The 20,426-nt window shown below is 51.3% G+C and overlaps 1 protein-coding gene across 1 annotated transcript in view; it reads right to left on the bottom strand.

Moving 5' to 3' along the window:
- Positions 1–330: 330 nt before the first annotated feature.
- slc16a6b (solute carrier family 16 member 6b) overlaps positions 331–20,426 on the bottom strand; it is a gene marked incomplete at its 3' end in the record, with an annotated part of 22,010 nt that continues 1,914 nt past the window's right edge. The window contains exons 2-8 of the mRNA XM_079252644.1: positions 19,830–20,063; positions 14,966–15,109; positions 13,675–13,803; positions 8,511–9,368; positions 8,253–8,436; positions 2,031–2,067; positions 331–447 (exon numbers count right to left, since the gene is read on the bottom strand). Coding sequence (XP_079108770.1) covers positions 331–447; positions 2,031–2,067; positions 8,253–8,436; positions 8,511–9,368; positions 13,675–13,803; positions 14,966–15,109; positions 19,830–20,061 — 1,701 coding nt within the window. The 5' untranslated portion in view covers positions 20,062–20,063. The remainder of the gene's footprint in view (positions 448–2,030; positions 2,068–8,252; positions 8,437–8,510; positions 9,369–13,674; positions 13,804–14,965; positions 15,110–19,829; positions 20,064–20,426) is intronic.

The following is a 20,426-nucleotide window of genomic DNA, read 5'->3' as shown; positions in this document are numbered from 1 at the left end:
TCATCTTCCTCGCCCTCCTCCTCTTCCTCGCCCTCCTCATCTTCCTCACCCTCCTTCCTCGCCCTCCTCCTCTTCCTCACCCTCCTCATCTTCCTCGCCCTCCTCATCTTCCTCACCCTCCTTCCTCGCCCTCCTCCTCTTCCTCACCCTCCTCATCTTCCTCGCCCTCCTCATCTTCCTCGCCCTCCTCCTCTTCCTCGCCCTCCTCCTCTTCCTCACCCTCCTCATCTTCCTCACCCTCCTTCCTCGCCCTCCTCATCTTCCTCACCCTCCTCCTCTTCCTCACCCTCCTCCTCTTCCTCGCCCTCTTCCTCACCCTCCTCATCTTCCTCACCCTCCTTCCTCGCCCTCCTCATCTTCCTCACCCTCCTCCTCTTCCTCACCCTCCTCCTCTTCCTCGCCCTCCTCCTCTTCCTCGCCCCCCTCCTCTTCCTCACCCTCCTCCTCTTCCTCACCCTCCTTCCTCGCCCTCCTCATCTTCCTCGCCCTCCTCCTCTTCCTCGCCCTCCTCATCTTCCTCACCCTCCTTCCTCGCCCTCCTCCTCTTCCTCACCCTCCTCATCTTCCTCGCCCTCCTCATCTTCCTCACCCTCCTTCCTCGCCCTCCTCCTCTTCCTCACCCTCCTCATCTTCCTCGCCCTCCTCATCTTCCTCGCCCTCCTCCTCTTCCTCACCCTCCTTCCTCGCCCTCCTCCTCTTCCTCGCCCTCCTCATCTTCCTCACCCTCCTTCCTCGCCCTCCTCCTCTTCCTCACCCTCCTCATCTTCCTCGCCCTCCTCATCTTCCTCACCCTCCTCATCTTCCTCGCCCTCCTCCTCTTCCTCACCCTCCTTCCTCGCCCTCCTCCTCTTCCTCACCCTCCTTCCTCGCCCTCCTCATCTTCCTCACCCTCCTCATCTTCCTCGCCCTCCTCCTCTTCCTCACCCTCCTCATCTTCCTCGCCCTCCTCATCTTCCTCGCCCTCCTCCTCTTCCTCGCCCTCCTCCTCTTCCTCACCCTCCTCATCTTCCTCACCCTCCTTCCTCGCCCTCCTCATCTTCCTCACCCTCCTCCTCTTCCTCACCCTCCTCCTCTTCCTCGCCCTCTTCCTCACCCTCCTCATCTTCCTCACCCTCCTTCCTCGCCCTCCTCATCTTCCTCGCCCTCCTCCTCTTCCTCGCCCCCCTCCTCTTCCTCACCCTCCTCCTCTTCCTCGCCCCCCTCCTCTTCCTCACCCTCCTCCTCACCCTCCTCACCCTCCTCTTCCTCGCCCTCTTCCTTTTTCTTTGGCCAGCACCACATCCGCTACCTGCTGGTAAGCCTTAAACCGTTCCGCTCTGGAGGAAGCGGTCTGGGTCCCAGACCGCCGGTCCCAGACCGCCGGGCTCAGACCGCCGGGCTCAGACCGCCGGGCCCAGACCGCCGGGCCCAGACCGCCGGGCTCCAGCCTCTCTGCTCAGCTAACGTCAGTATTAACCAGACGGAGGGATTTTTCCTCCTGACCTCTAACGCCTGTTTGTGGTTTTAACTGGTTTCTGGTTGGGATTTAATTTGAAAGTTTTAACCCTTTAAACCAGATTTAAATCCCATTAATTTTCCATAAATATGGAAGATTTTCAGTGTTAAATGAGGAAAAACCTTTATTTTCCTGTCTAGCATCCGTATCTGTAACCGATGTGGGGTCAAACCCCTGAGCTGCATGTGGGTAAATGTAGGAGGAATCTGAATCTCAGGTTAACGCTGCATCTCCCACTTCACGGGTTCCTCTGGAGGGAAGAAAGAACTCCAGGATCTGAATGGAAAAACCCACGTTACGGCTGAGACCTTGAACCTCCCAGCAGCCTTTAAGCCTGGTCACCTGACCGCCTCTTCATGTGTCTGGGTGTGTGGCGGCGACAGAAGCAGATCTAGGTGTTTTATTTGGTGTGGAGGTGGACGAATCGGAGCCTGCAGCCGATTGGACGAATCCCACCATGTGACCTGCTCGCTGGTTGTCAGCAGGGATCAGAACTTCCTCTGGTTCACGACGCTGAGAAACCAGGAGGACCTACCAGGGAGCCTCCTGGAGTCGGTGGTCCCGACCCGTCGCTGTGGAAACCACGAGTTTAAAGCCTTAATTCATCAATCTGGTGATCATGTCCTCCGGAGAGCCTGCTGCCACGCACACACCAAACACTACGTGTGTCTTATCTTCCTGATGCTGCTTCATGACTTTGCCTTCTCGCGCGCGGCGACGGCACGTGTGCACCAGCCGGACTCCTGCCCCCCGTGTCCGGCCCGTTGTCCCGACGACGGCGTCCGGCTGGGGACGTTTCTGTCTCCAGTAAAGCCTGTACAGTCTAACTTATGCAGTTTTATTAACCAACTCCAATAAATCAGCTGGTTTTTAACCATTTCTGGTGGTTTTCTTCACGTCGGTTAACCTGCATGTTTCCCGTCTATAACCCTCCTCTCTAGTCCCCACAGGTCTGGTTCCTCCTGCTGCTCCTCCTCCTCCTACGTCCTGTTTACTCCCACAACCAGCCAATAGCAGCGCAGCATGTTGACATGGAGGAGGGGTGCCACCCGGCAGGAGGAGGAGAAGAGGAGGACCCGGTAGGAGGAGGAGGAGGAGAAGAAGAGGACCCGGTAGGAGGAAGAGGAGGAGAAGAAGAGCACCCGGTAGGAGGAAGAGGAGGAGAAGAAGAGGACCCGGTAGGAGGAGGAGGAGGAGAAGAAGAGGACCCGGTAGGAGGAGGAGAAGAAGAGGACCCGGTAGGAGGAAGAGGAGGAGAAGAAGAGGACCCGGTAGGAGGAGGAGGAGGAGAAGAAGAGGACCCGGTAGGAGGAGGAGGAGGAGAAGAAGAGGACCCGGTAGGAGGAGGAGGAGGAGAAGAAGAGGACCCGGTAGGAGGAGGAGGAGGAGAAGAAGAGGACCCGGTAGGAGGAAGAGGAGGAGAAGAAGAGGACCCGGTAGGAGGAAGAGGAGGAGAAGAAGAGGACCCGGTAGGAGGAGAAGAAGAGGACCCGGTAGGAGGAGAAGAAGAGGACCCGGTAGGAGGAAGAGGAGGAGAAGAAGAGGACCCGGTAGGAGGAAGAGGAGGAGAAGAAGAGGACCCGGTAGGAGGAAGAGGAGGAGAAGAAGAGGACCCGGTAGGAGAAGAGGAGGAGAAGAAGAGGACCCGGTAGGAGGAAGAGGAGGAGAAGAAGAGGACCCGGTAGGAGAAGAGGAGGACCACCCGGTAGGAGGAGGAGGAGAAGAAGAGGACCCGGTAGGAGGAAGAGGAGGAGGAGGAGGACCACCCGGTAGGAGGAGGAGGAGAAGAAGAAGAGGACCCGGTAGGAGGAGGAGGAGGAGAAGAAGAGGACCCGGTAGGAGGAAGAGGAGGAGAAGAGGAGGACCCGGTAGGAGGAAGAGGAGGAGAAGAGGAGGACCCGGTAGGAGGAGGAGGAGGAGAAGAGGAGGACCCGGTAGGAGGAGGAGGAGGAGAAGAAGAGGACGACCCGGTAGGAGGAGGAGGAGGAGAAGAAGAGGACGACCCGGTAGGAGGAGGAGGAGGAGAAGAAGAGGACGACCCGGTAGGAGGAGGAGGAGGAGAAGAGGAGGACGACCCGGTAGGAGGAGGAGGAGGAGAAGAGGAGGACGACCCGGTAGGAGGAGGAGAAGAGGAGGACGACCCGGTAGGAGGAGGAGAAGAGGAGGACGACCCGGTAGGAGGAGGAGAAGAGGAGGACCACCCGGTAGGAGGAGGAGAAGAGGAGGACCACCCGGTAGGAGGAGGAGGAGGAGAAGAAGAGGACGACCCGGTAGGAGGAGGAGGAGGAGAAGAAGAGGACGACCCGGTAGGAGGAGGAGAAGAGGAGGACGACCCGGTAGGAGGAGGAGGAGGAGAAGAGGAGGACGACCCGGTAGGAGGAGGAGGAGGAGAAGAGGAGGACGACCCGGTAGGAGGAGGAGGAGGAGAAGAGGAGGACGACCCGGTAGGAGGAGGAGGAGGAGAAGAGGAGGACGACCCGGTAGGAGGAGGAGGAGGAGAAGAGGAGGACGACCCGGTAGGAGGAGGAGGAGGAGAAGAGGAGGACGACCCGGTAGGAGGAGGAGGAGGAGAAGAAGAGGACGACCCGGTAGGAGGAGGAGGAGGAGAAGAAGAGGACGACCCGGTAGGAGGAGGAGGAGGAGAAGAAGAGGACGACCCGGTAGGAGGAGGAGGAGGAGAAGAAGAGGACGACCCGGTAGGAGGAGGAGGAGGAGAAGAGGAGGACGACCCGGTAGGAGGAGGAGGAGGAGAAGAGGAGGACGACCCGGTAGGAGGAGGAGGAGGAGAAGAGGAGGACGACCCGGTAGGAGGAGGAGGAGGAGAAGAGGAGGACGACCCGGTAGGAGGAGGAGGAGGAGAAGAGGAGGACGACCCGGTAGGAGGAGGAGGAGGAGAAGAGGAGGACGACCCGGTAGGAGGAGGAGGAGGAGAAGAGGAGGACGACCCGGTAGGAGGAGGAGGAGGAGAAGAGGAGGACGACCCGGTAGGAGGAGGAGGAGGAGAAGAGGAGGACGACCCGGTAGGAGGAGGAGGAGGAGAAGAGGAGGACGACCCGGTAGGAGGAGGAGGAGGAGAAGAAGAGGACCACCCAGTAGGAGGAGGAGGAGGAGAAGAGGAGGACCACCCGGTAGGAGGAGGAGAAGAGGAGGACCACCCGGTAGGAGGAGGAGAAGAGGAGGACCACCCGGTAGGAGGAGGAGAAGAGGAGGACCACCCGGTAGGAGGAAGAGGAGGAGAAGAGGAGGAGGACCCGGTAGGAGGAGGAGAACCACCCGGTAGGAGAAGAGGAGGACCCGGGAGGAGGAGGAGAAGAGGAGGACCCGGTAGGAGGAGGAGGAGGAGAAGAGGAGGAGGACCCGGTAGGAGGAGAAGAGGAGGAGAAGAAGAGGACCCGGTAGGAGGAAGAGGAGGACCCGGTAGGAGGAAGAGGAGGACCCGGTAGGAGGAAGAGGAGGAGAGGAGGAGAAGAAGAGGACCCGGTAGGAGGAGGAGGAGGAGAGGAGGAGAAGAGGAGGACCCGGTAGGAGGAGGAGGAGGAGAAGAGGAGGACCCGGTTGGAGGAGGAGGAGAAGAGGACCCGGTAGGAGGAAGAGGAGGAGAAGAGGAGGAGGACCCGGTAGGAGGAGGAGGACCACCCGGTAGGAGGAGGAGGAGGACCACCCGGTAGGAGAAGAGGAGGACCCGGTAGGAGGAGGAGGAGAGGAGGAGGAGGAGGACCCGGTAGGAGGAGAAGAGGAGGAGAAGAAGAGGACCCGGTAGGAGGAGGAGGAGAGGAGGAGGAGGAGGACCCGGTAGGAGGAGAAGAGGAGGAGAAGAAGAGGACCCGGTAGGAGGAAGAGGAGGAGAAGAGGACCCGGTAGGAGGAGAAGAGGAGGAGAAGAAGAGGACCCGGTAGGAGGAGAAGAGGAGGAGAAGAAGAGGACCCGGTAGGAGGAAGAGGAGGAGAAGAGGACCCGGTAGGAGGAAGAGGAGGAGAAGAAGAGGACCCGGTAGGAGGAAGAGGAGAAGAAGAGGACCCGGTAGGAGGAAGAGGAGAAGAAGAGGACCCGGTAGGAGGAAGAGGAGAAGAAGAGGACCCGGTAGGAGGAGAAGAGGAGGAGAAGAAGAGGACCCGGTAGGAGGAAGAGGAGGAGAAGAGGACCCGGTAGGAGGAAGAGGAGGAGAAGAAGAGGACCCGGTAGGAGGAGGAGGAGGAGGACCCGGTAGGAGGAAGAGGAGGAGAGGACGAGAAGAAGAGGACCCGGTAGGAGGAAGAGGAGGAGAGGAGGAGAAGAAGAGGACCCGGTAGGAGGAGGAGGAGGAGAGGAGGAGAAGAAGAGGACCCGGTAGGAGGAGGAGGAGAAGAAGAGGACCCGGTAGGAGGAGGAGAAGAGGAGGACCCGGTAGGAGGAGGAGGAGAGGAGGACCCGGTAGGAGGAGGAGGAGAGGAGGAGGAGGAGGACCCGGTAGGAGGAGAAGAGGAGGAGAAGAAGAGGACCCGGTAGGAGGAAGAGGAGGAGAAGAGGACCCGGTAGGAGGAGAAGAGGAGGAGGAGAAGAGGACCCGGTAGGAGGAGAAGAGGAGGAGAAGAAGAGGACCCGGTAGGAGGAGAAGAGGAGGAGAAGAAGAGGACCCGGTAGGAGGAGAAGAGGAGGAGAAGAAGAGGACCCGGTAGGAGGAAGAGGAGAAGAAGAGGACCCGGTAGGAGGAAGAGGAGAAGAAGAGGACCCGGTAGGAGGAGAAGAGGAGGAGAAGAAGAGGACCCGGTAGGAGGAAGAGGAGGAGAAGAGGACCCGGTAGGAGGAAGAGGAGGAGAAGAAGAGGACCCGGTAGGAGGAGGAGGAGGAGGACCCGGTAGGAGGAAGAGGAGGAGAGGACGAGAAGAAGAGGACCCGGTAGGAGGAAGAGGAGGAGAGGAGGAGAAGAAGAGGACCCGGTAGGAGGAGGAGGAGGAGAGGAGGAGAAGAAGAGGACCCGGTAGGAGGAGGAGGAGAAGAAGAGGACCCGGTAGGAGGAGGAGGAGGAGAAGAGGAGGACCCGGTTGGAGGAGGAGGAGAAGAGGACCCGGTAGGAGGAAGAGGAGGAGAAGAGGAGGAGGACCCGGTAGGAGGAGGAGGACCACCCGGTAGGAGGAGGAGGAGGAGGACCACCCGGTAGGAGAAGAGGAGGACCCGGGAGGAGGAGGAGAAGAGGAGGACCCGGTAGGAGGAGGAGGAGAGGAGGAGGAGGAGGACCCGGTAGGAGGAGAAGAGGACCCGGTAGGAGGAGAGGAGGACCCGGTAGGAGGAAGAGGAGGAGAAGAAGAGGACCCGGTAGGAGGAGAGGAGGACCCGGTAGGAGGAAGAGGAGGAGAAGAAGAGGACCCGGTAGGAGGAAGAGGAGAAGAAGAGGACCCGGTAGGAGGAGGAGGAGGAGGACCCGGTAGGAGGAAGAGGAGGAGAGGACGAGAAGAAGAGGACCCGGTAGGAGGAAGAGGAGGAGAGGAGGAGAAGAAGAGGACCCGGTAGGAGGAGGAGGAGGACCCGGTAGGAGGAAGAGGAGGAGAAGAGGAGGAGGACCCGGTAGGAGGAAGAGGAGGAGAAGAGGAGGAGGACCCGGTAGGAGGAGAGGAGGAGAAGAAGAGGACCCGGTAGGAGGAGAGGAGGACCCGGTAGGAGGAGAGGAGGAGAAGAAGAGGACCCGGTAGGAGGAAGAGGAGGAGGAGGAGGAGGAGAAGAAGAGGACCCGGTAGGAGGAGAGGAGGACCCGGTAGGAGGAAGAGGAGGAGAGGATGAGGAGGAGAAGAAGAGGACCCGGTAGGAGGAGGAGGAGACAGAGTTGTGGAGCAGATGAGGAATAAAGGTCGTCCTCAGGTGTGTCGTGACTCCAGGAAACAAGAAGACACTCGTCAGACTCCATGTTGGAGATTTTATTAGAAACATCCAGAATCCTGACGTAGAAAAAGCAGAAACGTTTCCTTCAGTAGAACTCGGGTCCAGCGGGTCTCATCGTCTTCTGCAGTACAGCAGGGTCCAGACTTTAACCCCAAACGTCCACACGTCGCCGTGGAAACGTGACTACTCAGTGGAAACGGCGTTTTACAGGTTAAAGGTCATTCAGGAGGATGGAGGCGGGGCTTCATTCAACACCAGAGGACAGCTGGACCCAGGTCCCCCCAGCAGGACCTGCAGCAGGTGGTTCAGGGTGATTGGATCAGCTGATCCGTCTCCAGACCTCTGCAGATGCATTCAGGGACGACCTGGATGTAGGAATAAACGCCGCTGCTGCTTTCCTGGGACAGGCGTTCCCACAGCAGGTCCAGGTGAAGCTGCAGACCTGGTCTGGGTCCAGGTGAAGCTGCAGACCTGGTCTGGGTCCAGGTGAAGCTGCAGACCTGGTCTGGGTCCAGGTGAAGCTGCAGACCTGGTCTGGGTCCAGGTGAAGCTGCAGACCTGGTCTGGGTCCAGGTGAAGCTGCAGACCTGGTCTGGACCCAGGTGAAGCTGCAGACCTGGTCTGGACCCAGGTGAAGCTGCAGACCTGGTCTGGACCCAGGTGGATCAGGGATGTTGTAAATAGTCTGTGTCTTTGGTCTCAGAGCAGAGATGGTATCTGGTGGAGAACCTGAGAACCAGGTCTGGTGGTCCGACGTGAGAACCAGACCTGAGGTTTGGAGGTCTGGAGGGAGAGGACACCGTGTCCACTTGGTCCTGCTCAGATAACGGAGGACTTGTCCTGATCCGGGGCCCGTTGGACCGGACTGTCCTCCACGACTAAGTCCACTTCCAGAAAGTCCAACTGATCGGTCTCTGTGGACATTTTCTGGTCCCGGTCTGCGTCCCGTCTCCTGTCTTTGGTCTGTCTTTGGTTCATGGTGGCTTTGGCCGGGCCAACCAGCGCCAGGCAGACCGCACCGACCCCCATACCTGCTGCACAGGAGTAGAACGCGGCGCCGTAGTTCTGGGTGAGGTCCACCAGGACACCTAGAGGGAGACATGGACCGGGTGTTAGGGTCTACAGAGGACTCACCGGCAGAACCAGCAGAACCAGAGCCTACCTCCCAGCGGTGGTCCTGCCAGTCCAGCAAAGCTCTGTATGAAGACGTAGACCCCCACGCAGGAGGGCATGCGGCGGATCCCGACCACGTCGTCCTCGGCCAGCAGCGGGATGTGTGTGGAGCCCACCGTTCCCATGGAGAAGCCGTAGAGGGCGCTGCAGACCACCAAACCCCAGAACTCCCACACCAGGGTGAAAGCCACCAGGACCAGGCCCATCAGGACCACGCAGCCCAGCAGCACCAGCGTCTTCCTGCAGCGGACTCGGTTCAGCACGGCGCCGATGGACAGGCGGCCGAGGACGTCGGCCACGGCCATCACAGACAGCATGTAGGAGGCCGTGCTGGGCGCCACGCCGCGGCTCGTACTCAGCTGGACCACGTAGATCTGCGGCGCGAAGAAGCCCAACGTGGCGAACAGCCCAAACAGCGAGTAGCAGATGAAGGCGGCATCTTTCAGCACGGAGAAGTCCAGTAGTCTGGACACCTTCCCCCCAGACGCCGCCATGTCCTCCAGAACCGGGCCGCGACACGAGGACGTCTCCTCGTCCACTCCGTCCTCCAGCGACGCAGCCTTGGATCCGGCTTCCGCCATCTTCAGGTCCTCGTTGGAGGCGGCGAGGGAGGTGACCCCCGAATCCTCAGAGACCTCTGAGCTGATGGAGGTTCTGGTCTGCTCATTCTCCAGCTCATACTGGGTCTGCTTCAGAGACTCGCATCTGGACTCGTCCTCCTCCACCGGATCCAGCCGGATGATGATTGGACGGAGCAGGAGTCCACAGCCAATCACAGACGCCTGCAGGATGCCAATCAGCACCAAGCAGTAGCGCCAGCCAATCACATCCTTCAGTCTGGAGAAGGCTGGAGGGAAGGGGCGGGACCAGAGGAGGGTTAGCGGGGATGATGTCCTGGTCTAACTGGTCTAACTGGTAGGTAACATTATGGTCTAACTGGTCGGAATGGTATGTAACATCGTGGTCTAACTGGTCTGAATGGTATGTAACATCGTGGTCTAACTGGTCTGAATGGTATGTAACATCGTGGTCTAACTGGTCTGAATGGTATGTAACATTGTGGTCTAACTGGTCTGAATGGTATGTAACATCGTGGTCTAACTGGTCTGAATGGTATGTAACATCGTGGTCTAACTGGTCTGAATGGTATGTAACATTGTGGTCTAACTGGTCTGAATGGTATGTAACATCGTGGTCTAACTGGTCTGGATGGTATGTAAACTTCTGGTCTAACTGGTCTGAATGGTATGTAACATCGTGGTCTAACTGGTCTGAATGGTATGTAACATCGTGGTCTAACTGGTCTGAATGGTATGTAACATCGTGGTCTAACTGGTCTGAATGGTATGTAACATCGTGGTCTAACTGGTCTGAATGGTATGTAACATCGTGGTCTAACTGGTCTGAATGGCATGTAACATCGTGGTCTAACTGGTCTGAATGGTATGTAACATCGTGGTCTAACTGGTCTGAATGGTATGTAACATCGTGGTCTAACTGGTCTGAATGGTATGTAACATCGTGGTCTAACTGGTCTGAATGGCATGTAACATCGTGGTCTAACTGGTCTGAATGGTATGTAACATCGTGGTCTAACTGGTCTGAATGGTATGTAACATCGTGGTCTAACTGGTCTGAATGGTATGTAACATCGTGGTCTAACTGGTCTGAATGGTATGTAACATCGTGGTCTAACTGGTCTGAATGGTATGTAACATCGTGGTCTAACTGGTCTGAATGGTATGTAACATCGTGGTCTAACTGGTCTGAATGGCATGTAACATCGTGGTCTAACTGGTCTGAATGGTATGTAACATCGTGGTCTAACTGGTCTGAATGGTATGTAACATCGTGGTCTAACTGGTCTGAATGGTATGTAACATCGTGGTCTAACTGGTCTGAATGGCATGTAACATCATGGTCTAACTGGTCTGAATGGCATGTAACATCGTGGTCTAACTGGTCTGGATGGTATGTAAACTTCTGGTCTAACTGGTCTGAATGGTATGTAACATTGTGGTCTAACTGGTCTGAATGGTATGTAACATCATGGTCTAACTGGTCTGAATGGTATGTAACATTGTGGTCTAACTGGTCTGAATGGCATGTAACATCATGGTCTAACTGGTCTGAATGGTATGTAACATTGTGGTCTAACTGGTCTGAATGGTATGTAACATTGTGGTCTAACTGGTCTGAATGGTATGTAACATCGTGGTCTAACTGGTCTGAATGGTATGTAACATTGTGGTCTAACTGGTCTGAATGGTATGTAACATTGTGGTCTAACTGGTCTGAATGGTATGTAACATCGTGGTCTAACTGGTCTGAATGGTATGTAACATCGTGGTCTAACTGGTCTGAATGGTATGTAACATCGTGGTCTAACTGGTCTGGATGGTATGTAAACTTCTGGTCTAACTGGTCTGAATGGTATGTAACATCGTGGTCTAACTGGTCTGAATGGCATGTAAACTTCTGGTCTAACTGGTCTGAATGGTATGTAAACTTCTGGTCTAACTGGTCTGAATGGTATGTAACATCGTGGTCTAACTGGTCTGAATGGTATGTAACATCGTGGTCTAACTGGTCTGAATGGTATGTAACATCGTGGTCTAACTGGTCTGAATGGTATGTAACATCGTGGTCTAACTGGTCTGAATGGTATGTAACATCGTGGTCTAACTGGTCTGGATGGTATGTAAACTTCTGGTCTAACTGGTCTGAATGGTATGTAACATCGTGGTCTAACTGGTCTGAATGGTATGTAACATCGTGGTCTAACTGGTCTGAATGGTATGTAACATCGTGGTCTAACTGGTCTGAATGGTATGTAACATCGTGGTCTAACTGGTCTGAATGGCATGTAAACTTCTGGTCTAACTGGTCTGAATGGTATGTAACATCGTGGTCTAACTGGTCTGAATGGCATGTAACATCGTGGTCTAACTGGTCTGAATGGTATGTAAACTTCTGGTCTAACTGGTCTGAATGGTATGTAAACTTCTGGTCTAACTGGTCTGAATGGTATGTAACATCGTGGTCTAACTGGTCTGAATGGCATGTAACATCGTGGTCTAACTGGTCTGAATGGTATGTAACATCGTGGTCTAACTGGTCTGAATGGTATGTAACATCGTGGTCTAACTGGTCTGAATGGCATGTAACATCGTGGTCTAACTGGTCTGAATGGTATGTAACATCGTGGTCTAACTGGTCTGAATGGCATGTAACATCGTGGTCTAACTGGTCTGAATGGTATGTAACATCGTGGTCTAACTGGTCTGAATGGTATGTAAACTTCTGGTCTAACTGGTCTGAATGGCATGTAACATCGTGGTCTAACTGGTCTGAATGGCATGTAACATCGTGGTCTAGCTGGTCTGAATGGTATGTAACATCGTGGTCTAACTGGTCTGAATGGTATGTAACATCGTGGTCTAACTGGTCTGAATGGTATGTAACATCGTGGTCTAACTGGTCTGAATGGTATGTAACATCGTGGTCTAACTGGTCTGAATGGTATGTAACATCGTGGTCTAACTGGTCTGAATGGTATGTAACATCGTGGTCTAACTGGTCTGAATGGTATGTAACATCGTAGTCTAACTGGTCTGAATGGCATGTAAACTTCTGGTCTAACTGGTCTGAATGGTATGTAACATCGTGGTCTAACTGGTCTGAATGGCATGTAACATCGTGGTCTAGCTGGTCTGAATGGTATGTAACATCGTGGTCTAACTGGTCTGAATGGTATGTAACATCGTGGTCTAACTGGTCTGAATGGTATGTAACATCGTGGTCTAACTGGTCTGAATGGTATGTAACATCGTGGTCTAACTGGTCTGAATGGTATGTAACATCGTGGTCTAACTGGTCTGAATGGTATGTAACATCGTGGTCTAACTGGTCTGAATGGCATGTAACATCGTGGTCTAACTGGTCTGAATGGCATGTAACATCGTGGTCTAGCTGGTCTGAATGGTATGTAACATCGTGGTCTAACTGGTCTGAATGGTATGTAACATCGTGGTCTAACTGGTCTGAATGGTATGTAACATCGTGGTCTAACTGGTCTGAATGGCATGTAACATCGTGGTCTAACTGGTCTGAATGGTATGTAACATCGTGGTCTAACTGGTCTGAATGGTATGTAACATCGTGGTCTAACTGGTCTGAATGGTATGTAACATCGTGGTCTAGCTGGTCTGAATGGTATGTAACATCGTGGTCTAACTGGTCTGAATGGCATGTAACATCGTGGTCTAACTGGTCTGAATGGTATGTAACATCGTGGTCTAGCTGGTCTGAATGGTATGTAACATCGTGGTCTAACTGGTCTGAATGGCATGTAACATTCTGGTCTAACTGGTCTGAATGGTATGTAACATCGTGGTCTAACTGGTCTGAATGGTATGTAACATCGTGGTCTAACTGGTCTGAATGGTATGTAACATCGTGGTCTAACTGGTCTGAATGGTATGTAACATCGTGGTCTAACTGGTCTGAATGGCATGTAACATCGTGGTCTAACTGGTCTGAATGGTATGTAACATCGTGGTCTAACTGGTCTGAATGGTATGTAACATCGTGGTCTAGCTGGTCTGAATGGCATGTAACATCGTGGTCTAACTGGTCTGAATGGTATGTAACATCGTGGTCTAACTGGTCTGAATGGTATGTAACATCGTGGTCTAACTGGTCTGAATGGCATGTAACATCGTGGTCTAACTGGTCTGAATGGTATGTAACATCGTGGTCTAACTGGTCTGAATGGTATGTAACATCGTGGTCTAACTGGTCTGAATGGCATGTAACATCGTGGTCTAACTGGTCTGAATGGTATGTAACATCGTGGTCTAACTGGTCTGAATGGTATGTAACATCGTGGTCTAACTGGTCTGAATGGCATGTAACATCGTGGTCTAACTGGTCTGAATGGTATGTAACATCGTAGTCTAACTGGTCTGAATGGCATGTAACATCGTGGTCTAACTGGTCTGAATGGCATGTAACATCGTGGTCTAACTGGTCTGAATGGCATGTAACATCGTGGTCTAACTGGTCTGAATGGTATGTAACGTCGTGGTCCAACTGGTCTGACTGGGACGTAAAGTCGTGGTCCAACTGGTCTGACTGGGATGTAAACCCACCTGGAGCGAAAGCGAACATGGCGAAGGATTCCCCAGAGGATGCGACGGAGGTGACGAGGGCTCGCCGTCTGGAGAAGTACTGAGCGAGGATGGTGACGGTGGGGAGGAAGGAGAGGCAGTAGCCCAGTCCTAAAAGAGAGGACGAGAGAGACAGGGGACATGACAGCCACTGGTCCGCATGGTAGGAGGAAGAGAGGGGGGTGGGTCACAGAGGCAAGCCTTCAGGGCTCTCCGTGGTCAAAGATGGCGGCTGCTTTGTTACAAGATGCTGCTGCTGCAAGACAAAATGCCAGTAAAGAAAGAAAAGAGACGGGTGGGGGTAGTCGTGTTAGCAGTGCTCCACGTCACACACCGATCACACTGGGAGAGCTAGCAGCGCTTTCTGTTTAGGCAATGGGTCACGATTAGTTTGCTGAACGCAATAATTTTCATATCTGTCTTTTCTCTCTCGCTCACTCCGAGCTGCATTTGTTTTAGGATAATAATAACTGAACATGGCGATACGACAAGCTTCCATCTGCACTGACAACACAACCTGCAGTTTTCCCAACAATCTGCCAGGATGAACAAACATGTTACAAACGGAGATTCCACAACTTTACATGAAAAATGACTGAAGGCGATCAAAGAGATTCAGTTTCACCATTCCACCTCTGGTCCAGTCCAAACATGTCCCCAAATATGACCACAGACTATGTAACGGTCTTACATGGTGTTTGGAGACCAGATGTTCCAGATAACCATGTTGCCAAAACCGCAGGAGAAATCCTGATCTGTTTCAGCAGACTGGATGAGTCTAGTCCGCACATCGATCTGAATGTTCTTTAGAAATTAAAGTATGTTGATCTCTGAAAGGGCGTACTTGCATCATTATGGCTTAATTGTTATATTAGTTTAAAATAATCTCAAAATGACAATAATAATCACAATAATTTCTGAGACAATTAATCGGATGGGTAAATCTGTTACCGTGACAGGCCTATTTCTGTTCCATCTTTATTCATTATGTCTTTATCACTTTCTGTTCCATCTTTTTCTCATCTGAAAAGGAATTTAGTGGTTCTGGGAGACTGATCCACTTTGTACGCTCGGTTCTCTTGGTTCTTCCCAGAATGAGCAGATAGACAGGCAGTTACAACGAGGTTATTGGACGGTTCTGCAGGACACAGACGGGACGGATTTGGACCGTTTCACTGCTAGGAGTCCCTTCGGCTCATACATTGCAGGATGAAGACGTCTACATGAGCGGATCACACGGTAACATTCAACATGATGGGGAGGGGCGTGGTACCTGAGACGATGCCAATGGTGATGTACATCTGATTGATGGAGGAGACGAAGGCCGAGCTGATGGTTCCCAGGCTGATGAGGAAGCCCCCCATCATGACCACCAGGCGGTAACCGAAGTGGTTACTAAGCACCGTTGCTAAGGGGGCTGAAAGACACGACATGACTTTGAACTCCTCTAACACATGCAGAACTGTAATAACTGCATTAATTATTTATAAAATAATTTACCTAACATATCAGCAAATAAACTATATAAAAATAATTCAAATGCAGAAAATAATGATATAAAAATAATGGATGAAATTAAATTGCTTTAAATACTATTATATACATTTAAATGCTATTAAATACAATATTTAACCTTTATAAATGTTAACTTAGAAAATATCTCCTCAAACATCATTTCTAAATATGTACTTGAAATACACTGACAAATAAATTACCTACTACTAGAGACTTACCCCGTATCCTACCGATTAACCAGTAGTCAAGAGACTAATCCATATCCTACCGATTAACCAGTAGCCAAGAGACCAACCCGTATCCCACAGATTAACCAGTAGCCAAGAGACTAACCCGTATCCTACCGATTAACCAGTAGCCAAGAGACCAACCCGTATCCCACAGATTAACCAGTAGCCAAGAGACTAACCCGTATCCTACCGATTAACCAGTAGCCAAGAGACCAACCCGTATCCCACAGATTAACCAGTAGCCAAGAGACTAACCCGTATCCTACCGATTAACCAGTAGCCAAGAGACAACCTGTATCCTACCGCTTAACCAGTAGCCAAGAGACTAACCTGTATCCCACAGATTAACCAGTAGCCAAGAGACTAACCCATATCCTACCGATTAACCAGTAGCCAAGAGACCAACCCGTATCCCACAGATTAACCAGTAGCCAAGAGACCAACCCGTATCCCACAGATTAACCAGTAGCCAAGAGACTAACCCGTATCCTACCGATTAACCAGTAGCCAAGAGACAACCTGTATCCTACCGCTTAACCAGTAGCCAAGAGACTAACCTGTATCCCACAGATTAACCAGTAGCCAAGAGACTAACCCATATCCTACCGATTAACCAGTAGCCGAGAGACTAACCCGTATCCCACAGATTAACCAGTAGCCGAGAGACTAACCCGTATCCTACCGATTAACCAGTAGCCAAGAGACAACCTGTATCCTACCGCTTAACCAGTAGCCAAGAGACTAACCTGTATCCCACAGATTAACCAGTAGCCGAGAGACCAACCCGTATCCCACAGATTAACCAGTAGCCGAGAGACTAACCCGTATCCCACATATTAACCAGTAGCCGAGAGACTAACCCGTATCCTACCGATTAACCAGTAGCCAAGAGACTAACCAGTATCCCACAGATTAACCAGTAGCCAAGAGACTAACCCGTATCCTACCGATTAACCAGTAGCCAAGAGACTAACCTGTATCCCACATATTAACCAGTAGCCAAGAGACTAACCCGTATCCCACAGATTAACCAGTAGCCGAGAGACTAATCCATATCCTACCGATTAACCAGTAGCCAAGAGACTAACCCGTATCCCACAGATTAACCAGTAGCCGAGAGACTAACCCGTATCCCACAGATTAACCAGTAGCCAAGAGACTAACCCGTATCCCACAGATTAACCAGTAGCCGAGAGACCAACCCGTATCCCACAGATTAACCAGTAGCCAAGAGACTAACCCGTATCCTACCGATTAACCAGTAGCCAAGAGACCAACCCGTATCCCACAGATTAACCAGTAGCCAAGAGACTAACCCGTATCCTACCGATTAACCAGTAGCCAAGAGACTAACCCGTATCCCACAGATTAACCAGTAGCCAAGAGACTAACCAGTATCCCACAGATTAACCAGTAGCCAAGAGACAACCTGTATCCTACCGCTTAACCAGTAGCCAAGAGACTAACCTGTATCCCACATATTAACCAGTAGCCAAGAGACTAACCCATATCCTACCGATTAACCAGTAGCCAAGAGACTAACCCGTATCCCACAGATTAACCAGTAGCCGAGAGACTAATCCATATCCTACCGATTAACCAGTAGCCAAGAGACTAACCCGTATCCCACAGATTAACCAGTAGCCGAGAGACCAACCCGTATCCTACCGATTAACCAGTAGCCAAGAGACCAACCTGTATCCCACAGATTAACCAGTAGCCGAGAGACCAACCCGTATCCTACCGATTAACCAGTAGCCAAGAGACTAACCCGTATCCCACAGATTAACCAGTAGCCGAGAGACCAACCCGTATCCTACCGATTAACCAGTAGCCAAGAGACTAACCCGTATCCCACAGATTAACCAGTAGCCGAGAGACCAACCCGTATCCTACCGATTAACCAGTAGCCAAGAGACCAACCTGTATCCCACAGATTAACCAGTAGCCAAGTGACTAACCCATATCCTACCGATTAACCAGTAGTCAAGAGACTAATCCATATCCTACCGATTAACCAGTAGCCAAGAGACTAACCCGTATCCTACCGATTAACCAGTAGCCAAGAGACTAACCAGTATCCCACAGATTAACCAGTAGCCAAGAGACAACCTGTATCCTACCGCTTAACCAGTAGCCAAGAGACTAACCTGTATCCCACAGATTAACCAGTAGCCATGAGACTAACCCATATCCTACCGATTAACCAGTAGCCAAGAGACTAACCCGTATCCCACAGATTAACCAGTAGCCAAGAGACTAACCCATATAACCAGAGAATAAACAGTAAGCTAGAGACAAACCAGTATGTTAGAGAATAACCAGTATCTTAGAGATTAACCAGTATGTTAGAGACTAACCAGTATATTAGAGACTAACCAGTATGTTAAGACTAACCAGTATCTTAAAAACTAACCAGTATGTTAAAGACTAACCAGTATCTTTAAAACTAACCAGTATGTTAGAAACTAACTAGTATGCTAGAGACAAACCAGTATCTCAGAGAATGACCACTATCTTAGAGACTAACCAGTATCTTAGAGACTAACCAGTATGTTAGAGACTCACCAGTGTCTTAAAAAATAACCAGTATGTTAAAGGCTAACCAGTATCTTAAAAACTAACCAGTATGTTAGAGACTAACCAGTATGTTAGAGACTAACCGGTATGTTAGAAACTAACCGGTATGTTAGAAACTAGCCGGTATGTTAGAAACTAGCCGGTATGTTAAAGACTAACCAGTATCTTAGAGACTGACCACTATCTTAGAGACTAACCAGTATGTTAGAGACTGACCAGTATGTTCGAAGCTAATCGGTATGTTAGAGACCAACCGGTATGTTAAAGACTAACCGGTATGCGAAAGACTAACCAGTATGTTAGAAACTAACCGGTATGTTAGAGACTAACCAGTATGTTAAAGACTAACCAGTATCTTAGAAATTAACCAGTATCTTAGAGACTGACCACTATCTTAGAGACTAACCAGTATGTTTGAGACTAACCAGTATCTTAGAAATTAACCAGTATCTTAGAGACTGACCACTATCTTAGAGACTAACCAGTATGTTTGAGACTAACCAGTATGTTCAATACGAACCAGTATCTTAGAGAATGACCACTATCTTAGAGACTAACCAGTATGTTAGAAACCAACCGGTATGTTAAAGACTAACCACTATGTTAGAGACTAACCAGTGTCTTAAAAACTAACCAGTATGTTAGAGACTAACCAGTATGTTTGAGACTAACCAGTATGTTCAATACGAACCAGTATCTTAGAGAATGACCACTATCTTAGAGACTAACCAGTATGTTAGAAACCAACCGGTATGTTAAAGACTAACCACTATGTTAGAGACTAACCAGTGTCTTAAAAACTAACCAGTATGTTAGAGACTAACCGGTATGTTAGAGACTAACCAGTATGTTCGAAACTAACCGGTATGTTAGAGACTAACCGGCATGTTAGAGACTAACCGGTATGTTCGAAACTAACCGGTATGTTAGAAACTAACCGGTATGTTAGAAACTAACCGGTATGTTAGAGACTAACCGGCATGTTAGAAACTAACCGGCATGTTAGAGACTAACCGGCATGTTAGAGACTAACCGGCATGTTAGAGACTAACCGGTATGTTAGAGTCTAACCGGTATGTTAGAAACTAACCGGTATGTTCGAAATTAACCGGTATGTTCGAGACTAACCGGTATGTTAGAGTCTAACCGGTATGTTAGAAACTAACCGGCATGTTAGAGACTAACCGGTATGTTAGAAACTAACTGGTATGTTAGAGACTAACCGGTATGTTAGAGACTAACCGGTATGTTAGAGTCTAACCGGTATGTTAGAAACTAACCGGTATGTTAGAAACTAACCGGCATGTTAGAGTCTAACCGGTATGTTAGAAACTAACCGGTATGTTAGAAACTAACCGGCATGTTAGAGACTAACCGGTATGTTAGAGACTAACCGGTATGTTAGAAACTAACCGGCATGTTAGAGACTAACCGGTATGTTAGAGACTAACCGGCATGTTAGAAACTAACCGGCATGTTAGAGACTAACCGGCATGTTAGAGACTAACCGGCATGTTAGAGACTAACCGGTATGTTAGAAACTAACCGGCATGTTAGAGACTAACCGGTATGTTAGAGACTAACCGGCATGTTAGAAACTAACCGGCATGTTAGAGACTAACCGGCATGTTAGAGACTAACCGGCATGTTAGAGACTAACCGGTATGTTAGAGACTAACCGGCATGTTAGAAACTAACCGGCATGTTAGAGACTAACCGGCATGTTAGAGACTAACCGGCATGTTAGAGACTAACCGGCATGTTAGAAACTAACCGGTATGTTAGAGACTAACCGGTATGTTAGAGACTAACCGGTAAAGGCGAAGATGAAGACAGAGATGGAAATGACCCATGAAACCCGGCTGTTGGTCTCCTGAAAGTCCTCCATGAGGTCCTGGAGGAAGATGCCCAGACTCTTCAGGACTCCGTAAGTGTTGACCTCCACCAGGAAGAAGGCCAGAGCCACCACCCAGCCCCAGCCCCCTTCAGGGACCTCTGGGTAGACTGCAGGACCCAAACATCGCAGGACTCGGTTCGGCCTCATGGCTGGAGAGGAAAGTGGTAAAAAGAACCATTACTGGGAAGTCAGGAGGTGGACCAGCAGGAGGTGGACCAGCAGGAGGTGGACCAGCAGGAGGTGGACCACCAGGAGGTGGACCAGCAGGAGGTGGACCACCAGGAGGTGGACCACCAGGAGGTGGACCAGCAGGAGGTGGACCAGCAGGAGGTGGACCACCAGGAGGTGGACCAGCGGGCCTACCAGACCTGCAGTGATTATGATGTAAGAGCTGAGAGGAAGATCAGGTGTAAATCATTCATGCTGTTCTGAAAGTTCAGCCGTGGGAGGAGAGGGTTTCTGTGTGTGTGTGTGTGTGTGTGTGTGTGTGTGTGTGTGTGTGTGTGTGTGTC

This window comes from Telmatherina bonti, assembly GCF_933228915.1.
Source record: "Telmatherina bonti genome assembly, chromosome: 14".
Classification (NCBI taxonomy): domain Eukaryota; kingdom Metazoa; phylum Chordata; class Actinopteri; order Atheriniformes; family Telmatherinidae; genus Telmatherina; species Telmatherina bonti.
This window is presented reverse-complemented; position numbering and strand designations above follow the sequence as displayed.